Source organism: Lipophrys pholis (genome assembly GCF_963383615.2).
Source record: "Lipophrys pholis genome assembly, chromosome: 19".
NCBI classification, from domain to species: domain Eukaryota; kingdom Metazoa; phylum Chordata; class Actinopteri; order Blenniiformes; family Blenniidae; genus Lipophrys; species Lipophrys pholis.
The window spans coordinates 177,558-187,844 of NC_137647.1; the positions used below are offsets into that span (position 1 = coordinate 177,558).

Sequence of the window (10,287 nt, forward strand, 5' to 3'; positions counted from 1 at the left end):
GAGTCTAGTAGTGATGTAGTACTCTAGACATTAGTAGTGATGTAGTACTCTAGAGTCTAGTAGTGATTTAGTACTCGAGAGTCTAGTAGTGATGTAGTACTCTAGAATCCAGTAGTGATGTAGTACTCTAGACATTAGTAGTGATGTAGTACTCTAGAGTCTAGTAGTGATGTAGTACTCTAGAATCTAGTAGTGAAACAGTACTCTAGAATCTAGTAGTGATGTAGTACTCTAGAATCTAGTAGTGATGTAGTACTCTAGAGTCTAGTAGTGATGTAGTACTCTAGAGTCTAGTAGTGATGTAGTACTCTAGAATCTAGTAGTGAAACAGTACTCTAGAATCTAGTAGTGATGTAGTACTCTAGAGTCTAGTAGTGATGTAGTACTCTAGAATCTAGTAGTGAAACAGTACTCTAGAATCCAGTAGTGATGTAGTACTCTAGAGTCTAGTAGTGATGTAGTACTCTAGAGTCTAGTAGTGATGTAGTACTCTAGAATCTAGTAGTGAAACAGTACTCTAGAGTCTAGTAGTGATGTAGTACTCTAGAATCTAGTAGTGAAACAGTACTCTAGAATCTAGTAGTGATGTAGTACTCTAGAGTCTAGTAGTGATGTAGTACTCTAGAATCTAGTAGTGAAACAGTACTCTAGAATCTAGTAGTGATGTAGTACTCTAGAATCTAGTAGTGAAACAGTACTCTAGAATCCAGTAGTGATGTAGAACTCTAGAGCGGTCCTGGTCTCTGGACCACAGCTTCACCCCTTAAAGTCTTGTGGTGCTTTTCCACTAGTACTTCCTCAGCCCTATTCGCCTCTACTTCACTCAGCCTCGGTCATTTGCCATGACAATATAGTACCACCACGGCGTGGACGGAGTCATCAAAGATTTCCCCCGCGTACCAGTAATCACCCGGATATGATGCGGAGTCAACATCCATTGGATATCAGCTCAAATAATAAATGAAATAGGAAATATTTTTATAAATTAATATTACAAAATGTGGATTGTTACGATGGTGCTTCACTGTCCGGTGCTTCGGTTTCACTGGTGCCCCTGTTAACTGGTGACTTCCAGCTGTTAGCAGCAGCTGATGTTAAAATAAGACAAACACTACGATACTTTAACTTTAATATAAATGTGGTTAAACGAGGTTCTCCAGGACAGCTACGGGTTCTGGTCCGGTTTTTAACATCTGCTGTGAAAAGGAGAGGCTGGAAGAAGCCGGTCACCAGTTAACAGCAAAACCAGTTAATCCTAAACACCAGTGGTATTGAGATTCGTGGCTCAGAGACGTCCTGGTCCTGGTCTGCACCGCCTCGCTGCTTCACTGGTTGAGTTCTGAGCGTCTCTCTCTGGTTGGCAGCGTTCTGGTTCTGATCGGGTTTCAAAAAATGGCAGCCAAACAAGATGCCATCTGATTCATCTGTGTCGTGATGCGCCGGCCAATCAGAGGCTGCCGTCTGCTACCGTCACATTGTCTTCTGGCCTCAGCTCACTGGGAACCTTGAAAGTACCTGGTAGCAGGTGCCAGGAAAGGACCCGGTTGTGGAACTAACACGTAGTGGAACAGCGTCACTAGCGAGTAGCGTCCAGTCGAGTAGGGCTGAGGAGGAGCTAGTGGAAAAACACCATTGGTCTGGTCTTTATCTGGACTGGGTCTTTGGTGAGCTGGTCTAGACTACAACTCCAGGATCTAGTGGAGGTCTGAGGCTGGGACTCACAGAGTTGGAGGAAGACCACTCCACAGAGACCGGAGCCCCTCATGGCGGCTGATCTTCACCAAGGCGTCCTGCAGGCCCAACCAACGCAACACATCAGTTAAAGAAAACAAAACGAGGCGTCCGGGACAGGAAGTGAGGCGGCGCTGCTCACCAGAGTCCCGCTGAAGTGCGTGGGGGTTTGGTACCAGCTGGTGCAGCTGGTCCGGTTCTGACAAACGTAGATGTGATCCATCAGGCCGTTACAGTACAGGAAGCACTTCCCTGTGTGGCGACACCACAAACCGTCACGTTGCGTTCTTCCACGCAAACAAGACACACTCGTTCTATTTTCAACGTGAGTCCAGGACAGAGAAAGTCCTGCAGATAACAGGGTTTGTTCTGGTGAACTGACTTCTGGGTAATATTTACAAGCAGCAGCAGCATGACTCAGCAAAAATCTAAACAGGGACATTTTACTGCCCCCACGCACGCACGCACGCACGCACGCACGCACGCACGCACGCACGCACGCACGCACGCACGCACGCACGCACGCACGCACGCACGCACGCACGCACGCACGCACGCACGCACACACGCACACACACACACACACACACACACACACACACACACACACACTCTGCGGTCTCAGATACTCACACTTGGACGGGCGGCTCACTTTGCCCCAGGGGGCAGATTCACAGCTGAAAGCTACAGAGAACAGAGGAGTGTTTAGTATGTTCAGTGTGTTCAGTGTTAAGTGTTTCCTGTTCAGTGTGTTGGGTGAATTCAGTGTTGAGTGTGTGTTCAGTCTGTTCAATGTGTTGTGCGTGTTCGGTGTGTTGATTGTTGTGTGTTTAGTGTGTTGAGTGTTGAACGTTCAGTGTTTAGTGTGTGTAGTATGTTCAGTGTGTTGAGTGTTCAGTATGCTCAGTGTGTTGAGTGTTGAACGTTCAGTGTTTAGTGTGCTCAGTATGCTCAGTGTGTTGAGTGTTCAGTATGTTCAGTGTGTTCAGTGTTCAGTATGTTCAATATGTTCAGTGTGTTGAGTGTTCAGTATGTTTAATGTGTTCAGTATGTTGAGTGTTCAGTATGTTCATTGTGTTGAGTGTTCAGTATGTTCAATGTGTTCAGTATGTTCAGTGTGTTGAGTGTGTTCAGTGTGTTGAGTGTTCAGTATGTTCAGTATGTTCAGTGTGTTGAGTGTTCAGCATGTTCAGTGTGTTCAGTATGTTCAGTGTGTTGAGTGTTCAGTATGCTCAGTGTGTTGAGTGTTCAGTATGCTCAGTGTGTTGAGTGTTCAGTGTGTTGAGTGTTCAGTATGCTCAGTGTGTTGAGTGTTCAGTATGCTCAGTGTGTTGAGTGTTCAGTATGCTCAGTGTGTTGAGTGTTCAGTATGCTCAGTGTGTTGAGTGTTCAGTATGCTCAGTGTGTTGAGTGTTCAGTGTGTTGAGTGTTCAGTATGCTCAGTGTGTTGAGTGTTCAGTATGCTCAGTGTGTTGAGTGTTCAGTGTGTTGAGTGTTCAGTATGTTCAGTGTGTTGAGTGTTCAGTGTGTTGAGTGTTCAGTATGCTCAGTGTGTTGAGTGTTCAGTATGTTCAGTGTGTTGAGTGTTCAGTGTGTTGAGTGTTCAGTGTGTTGAGTGTTCAGTATGCTCAGTGTGTTGAGTGTTGCAGGCCAAGCAGAAGCTGCTGTTAGAATGTAAAGTCCCAGGTGTGTCTGGCTCCTCCCTACCTCGGTGGGACGGCGTCTCCTGAGCCTGCAGACGGATCTTCACCACGTCCAGCGGTGTGACTGCAGTGAGAGCAGAGCCATGATCAACAGAGCCGGCGTGGAGGAAACAAACGCTCCTTTAACAGCCGATACCTCACCAAAGAAGGATGTGAGGAGCGCTCCGGAGCCGGAGGCCAGCATCTGCTGCACGGGAGAGATGGTGGCTGCCTGGTGGCCCACTGCCTGGTGTCCCGCTGCCAGGTGGCCCGCCGCCTGGTGGCCCACTGCCTGGTGTCCCGCTGCCAGGTGGCCCGCCGCCTGGTGGCCCGCCGCCTGGTGGCCCGCCGCCTGGTGGCCCGCCGCCGGTGCCCGCTCCCCCATCCTGCACACCTGTCACACCAAACAGAAGACAGTGTGCCATGGTGACGGTCACAGAGGAGATTCCTGACAGCAGTAACAGGATCTGGGTTGCTCAGTTATGTAAAAACAATTCCAGCAGGTTGGAGGATCACTGTCCTGTTATGTCAGGAGATCATCAGTCACCAGAGGAATGGATTACATGTCAGTCACCAGAGGAATGGATTACATGTCAGTCACCAGAGGAATGGATTACATGTCAGTCACCAGAGGAATGGATTACATGTTAGTCACCAGAGGAATGGATTACATGTCAGTCACCAGAGGAATGGATTACATGTCAGTCACCAGAGGAATGGATTACACGTTAGTCACCAGAGGAATGGATTACATGTTAGTCACCAGAGGAATGGATTACATGTCAGTCACCAGAGGAATGGATTACATGTCAGTCACCAGAGGAATGGATTACACGTTAGTCACCAGAGGAATGGATTACACGTTAGTCACCAGAGGAATGGATTACATGTCAGTCACCAGAGGAATGGATTACATGTCAGTCACCAGAGGAATGGATTACATGTTAGTCACCAGAGGAATGGATTACATGTCAGTCACCAGAGGAATAGATTACACGTTAGTCACCAGAGGAATGGATTACATGTCAGTCACCAGAGGAATGGATTACATGTCAGTCACCAGAGGAATGGATTACATGTCAGTCACCAGAGGAATGGATTACATGTCAGTCACCAGAGGAATGGATTACATGTCAGTCACCAGAGGAATGGATTACATGTCAGTCACCAGAGGAATGGATTACATGTTAGTCACCAGAGGAATGGATTACATGTCAGTCACCAGAGGAATGGATTACACGTTAGTCACCAGAGGAATGGATTACATGTCAGTCACCAGAGGAATAGATTACACGTTAGTCACCAGATATATAAATAAGGACTGGGAGTCATGACCCCACGGAGGAAACTTTGTTGTGATTGGCTCTACTGAGCATGTGCAGAACTACTCTTTCACCACTAGCATCATTTCAAAAAATTAGTTTTTTCATTTCCATGGAAACGGAGCATTTTCAAAAAGTTCCACTTTGGAAGCTGCTTTAAAAAAACTGTTGTGTTTTCAGTGGCTTCAAGCAGACAGACGGCGAAACGCTGGGACAGTTTGACGCTTCCACTTTAAAAAGTTGTGCCAACGAGGACCAAGAGAAAGAACACTGACTCCTGGCCTGTCGCCAGCAGACGTGAGGAAAGGATTCCTAAATGAAGCCAAATACAAACTCTACTGGGTTTAGTTTCTTCTGATTCTCCACGTGGGGACGTCTCACTTCTTTACAGCTTCACACAACTCTGGAGGATTATTGAGCACGTTACACAACTCTGGAGGATTATTGAGCACGTTACAGAACTCTGGAGGATTATTGAGCACGTTACACAACTCTGGAGGATTATTGAGCACGTTACAGAACTCTGGAGGATTATTGAGCACGTTACAGAACTCTGGAGGATTATTGAGCACGTTACAGAACTCTGGAGGATTATTGAGCACGTTACAGAACTCTGGAGGATTATTGAGCACGTTACAGAACTCTGGAGGATTACAGAGCACGTTACAGAACTCTGGAGGATTATTGAGCACGTTACAGAACTCTGGAGGATTATTGAGCACGTTACAGAACTCTGGAGGATTATTGAGCACGTTACAGAACTCTGGAGGATTATTGAGCACGTTACAGAACTCTGGAGGATTATTGAGCACGTTACACAACTCTGGAGGATTATTGAGCACGTTACAGAACTCTGGAGGATTATTGAGCACGTTACAGAACTCTGGAGGATTATTGAGCACGTTACAGAACTCTGGAGGATTATTGAGCACGTTACAGAACTCTGGAGGATTATTGAGCACGTTACAGAACTCTGGAGGATTACAGAGCACGTTACAGAACTCTGGAGGATTACAGAGCACGTTACAGAACTCTGGAGGATTATTGAGCACGTTACAGAACTCTGGAGGATTATTGAGCACGTTACAGAACTGTGGAGGATTATTGAGCACGTTACAGAACTCTGGAGGATTACAGAGCACGTTACAGAACTCTGGAGGATTATTGAGCACGTTACAGAACTCTGGAGGATTATTGAGCACGTTACACAACTCTGGAGGATTATTGAGCACGTTACAGAACTGTGGAGGATTATTGAGCACGTTACAGAACTCTGGAGGATTATTGAGCACGTTACAGAACTCTGGAGGATTATTGAGCACGTTACAGAACTGTGGAGGATTATTGAGCACGTTACAGAACTCTGGAGGATTATTGAGCACGTTACAGAACTCTGGAGGATTATTGAGCATGTTACAGAACTGTGGAGGATTATTGAGCACGTTACAGAACTCTGGAGGATTATTGAGCACGTTACAGAACTGTGGAGGATTATTGAGCACGTTACAGAACTCTGGAGGATTATTGAGCACGTTACAGAACTCTGGAGGATTACAGAGCACGTTACAGAACTGTGGAGGATTATTGAGCACGTTACAGAACTGTGGAGGATTATTGAGCACGTTACAGAACTGTGGAGGATTATTGAGCACGTTACAGAACTCTGGAGGATTATTGAGCACGTTACAGAACTCTGGAGGATTATTGAGCACGTTACAGAACTCTGGAGGATTATTGAGCACGTTACAGAACTGTGGAGGATTATTGAGCACGTTACAGAACTCTGGAGGATTATTGAGCACGTTACAGAACTGTGGAGGATTATTGAGCACGTTACAGAACTGTGGAGGATTATTGAGCACGTTACAGAACTCTGGAGGATTATTGAGCACGTTACAGAACTGTGGAGGATTATTGAGCATGTTACAGAACTCTGGAGGATTATTGAGCATGTTACAGAACTCTGGAGGATTATTGAGCACGTTACAGAACTCTGGAGGATTACAGAGCACGTTACAGAACTGTGGAGGATTATTGAGCATGTTACAGAACTCTGGAGGATTATTGAGCACGTTACAGAACTGTGGAGGATTATTGAGCATGTTACAGAACTCTGGAGGATTACAGAGCACGTTACAGAACTGTGGAGGATTATTGAGCATGTTACAGAACTCTGGAGGATTATTGAGCACGTTACAGAACTCTGGAGGATTACAGAGCACGTTACAGAACTGTGGAGGATTATTGAGCATGTTACAGAACTCTGGAGGATTATTGAGCACGTTACAGAACTGTGGAGGATTATTGAGCATGTTACAGAACTCTGGAGGATTACAGAGCACGTTACAGAACTGTGGAGGATTATTGAGCATGTTACAGAACTCTGGAGGATTATTGAGCACGTTACAGAACTCTGGAGGATTACAGAGCACGTTACAGAACTTTGCAAAAACAATCAATTTGATCTGTAAAATTCAATGGGATCACCAAACACACGCCTGCTGCATTATTATCAGTGAACTTTTCTTCTGTGGCTGTTTCTACTAGAACTTCCCCACATACTACAGTACTTTTACCACCAGCAGTACCTGCACAGGTGTTCCACCAGACCGCAGGACAAACAAGCTGCTGGAGTCTCTATGAGCACCAGCAGCTCTCACCTCCAACACTAACTCAATATAACTGGAATCATAGTGCACACATCAACAGTGCACAATCACAGAAGCACAAAGTTCACAGCAACAGGACGACTGAACATCTTGATCCAGAGCGGTCAGCACCATTTCATCTGGAGCGGGCCGGACCGCTAAACGAGCGCCAGAATAAACTGGAAGGTTTTCCTGTGAGACTAGATGTGATGAAAAAATCAAACAATTACTATAGAAAATGACTCCAATTTTAATGAAACCCTCCTGGAACTGTTGCATTCTGGGAGTTTTAGCCCCGTTTGCTGTGTCCCGTTGTTAATGTTTATTGTTCTCTGGGCATGTGTGTGTTTTCATTAAAGAAACTGAACTAAACAGCTGCGCCCCCTGGTGGCTCAACATGCACACTACAATGTTTTGGGTGTTTCTGCCGTTTGCGTGTGTCAGCATCGTTTTCAAAACGTTGCAGCGTAAACATGAAACACAAAATGGTTCTGGTTGTGTAAAGGAAGCCGAGCACTGGGTGCTCTACAGCAGCAAGGGAGGAGTCAGACCCTCTGGAGGGTTTCCAGAGCGGCTCGCTGGAAGCTTTCCACAGCTCAGCAGCTCCACACGTCTGCAGTCTGCCTGTGCAGCCTCACAGAGCCTCACCCTCCTCACCCACCCCACCTCACCCTCCTCACCTCACCCTCCTCACCCACCTCACCTCACCCTCACCCCCCTCACCCTCACCCTCCTCACCTCACCCTCACCCCCTCACCCTCCTCACCCACCTCACCTCACCCCCCTCACCCTCCTCACCTCACCCTCCTCACCTCACCCTCCTCACCTCACCCTCCTCACCCACCTCACCCTCCTCACCTCACCCACCCCACCTCACCTCACCCTCCTCACCCTCCTCACCTCACCCTCACCCTCCTCACCTCACCCTCCTCACCCTCACCCCCCTCACCTCACCCTCCTCACCTCACCCTCACCCTCACCCCCCTCACCTCACCCCCCTCACCTCACCCTCCTCACCTCACCTCACCCCCCTCACCTCACCCTCCTCACCTCACCTCACCCTCACCCACCTCACCTCACCTCACCCTCCTCACGTCACCCCCCTCACCCTCACCCTCCAGAGTGAGATACAGAGCATGTGAAGCGGCCGCTCCCAGCCCAGAGCTCCGGTCGCTGGTATCCAGCCTGAAACTACTTCCAACCTTCAGTTTCCCTCCTCACCTCACCCTCCTCACCTCACCCCCCTCACCTCACCCCCCTCACCTCACCCTCCTCACCTCACCCTCACCTGAAGCGGCCGCTCCCAGCCCAGAGCTCCGGTCGCTGGTATCCAGCCTGAAACTACTTCCAACCTTCAGTTCCCCTCTTCAGCTCCAGAGTTGGTTTAGGTGAGCGGCGGTGTTTCTGACAATCCAGAGGAAAAGCCCGAGTCCAAGTCGACGTGACGACCAGCGAGTCTCTGGATCAATAAATTAGTGACCCAAGTCACAGCGCTCACGCCAGGGCTTCTGGATACTTGGATACTTTTTGCAGTTTTTTGCGATTAATTCGGAAACAATTGAACGAATCCTGAACAAATGTCACAGCAACCTATTCCTGAATGTTCTGCAGGTTCTGACGTGCTCGTCGTGTCCACGCTCCCTAAGGGGCGGGGCTAGTCGGGTGCAGAATCAACGCTTGTCTAGGACAGTAATGATTAGTTAGTTCTTTTTACCACTAAGGCACAAGAACTAGAACTTTCCAGAGAATCTTTTGTGTGCCTGCCTCTCTCTGCTTTGAGCTCAGCGTTTCCGTGGCAACATATTCTGATCTCCTTTCTGATCTCCAATCCACTTTGTATGAGATCTTTTTTCACAGTTTTTGTTAACGTCCCAAAATCTAATGGATTGATGCTTGATGACAAATCATCCCTGAAGATTTCATACAACTAAGGTGAGTAGTTGTTACAAAACGTTGGTCAAATACATACATACATACATACATACCAATAAATACATGAGATAAAAAAATGACCTTCATCCCAACGTTCATTGGCAAAGGTAATAATGATTCAGATAGTTATTAAGTCCTACAACGAATACCAGGAGATTAAAGAGAATTAATCTAACTCGAAGAAAGAACAGAAAGCAACTCAGTGGGATTATGAACATCCTCGGTTCACTAAATAGAAACACTGTGTTAATCCTAGAGGGAATTTCTTTAAATATGGAGATATCCAGGAGAAAATGACTGTTTTCAGATTAGACCAGAAGAAACCCTGTTTCAGTGGGATTATTCACACCCAGGAGAAGCTGCGGAATATATCTCTGATTTACATCAATAAATACCAAGAGATTAAAGGAAATGATTCATACTAGAAATACGAGAGTAAAATGATGGTGATGATTTACGTGATGAGAGACTTAATGAAGCTCACGTTATTGATCGTCGTGGTCAGAAACATGTTTGATCCCTGATCAATCAATTTGATCGTCATTGCAACAAATACAACGACATTTATTTTAAGCTTTTTTATCTCGTCGTTACCACGAAAGTAAACTATGACAACATTTCTAACCTCGTTATAAGCTGCAGCAGAAGCGCTGGGCTCCAGGTGTATTTAGTTACTCCATCAGACACGTTACATTACATCTGTGCGTCATTATTTAACCTTTACACACACTCGGAGCTAGTTAGCATGTCAGCTAACAGGCTAACGACACTCACCTCTACTGCAGCCGCCGGACGCCTCGTGAAACTCGCGTGTCTTCACCCATGTCGATTAAATAAACGTTACCGACGAGCTGGGAGAGTCCTCCATGCGTTCTAGGAGCCTCCAGCACCGCATGTAAACATGATGTGCGGGGGTCCCATCCTGCGGGGCTTCGCCTGCGGGACACACACTGCGCACCACACACTGCGCAC

General features: G+C 46.9%; 1 protein-coding gene across 1 annotated transcript in view; it reads right to left on the reverse strand.

Annotated features, from left to right (window-relative positions):
- slc25a39 (solute carrier family 25 member 39) overlaps positions 1–10,287 on the reverse strand; it is a 14,092-nt gene extending 3,805 nt beyond the window's left edge. The window contains exons 1-6 of the mRNA XM_080488593.1: positions 10,090–10,287; positions 3,576–3,807; positions 3,439–3,498; positions 2,365–2,415; positions 1,874–1,983; positions 1,723–1,790 (exon numbers count right to left, since the gene is read on the reverse strand). Of these exons, the coding sequence (XP_080344719.1) occupies positions 1,723–1,790; positions 1,874–1,983; positions 2,365–2,415; positions 3,439–3,498; positions 3,576–3,798 (512 nt within the window). The 5' untranslated portion in view covers positions 3,799–3,807; positions 10,090–10,287. The remainder of the gene's footprint in view (positions 1–1,722; positions 1,791–1,873; positions 1,984–2,364; positions 2,416–3,438; positions 3,499–3,575; positions 3,808–10,089) is intronic.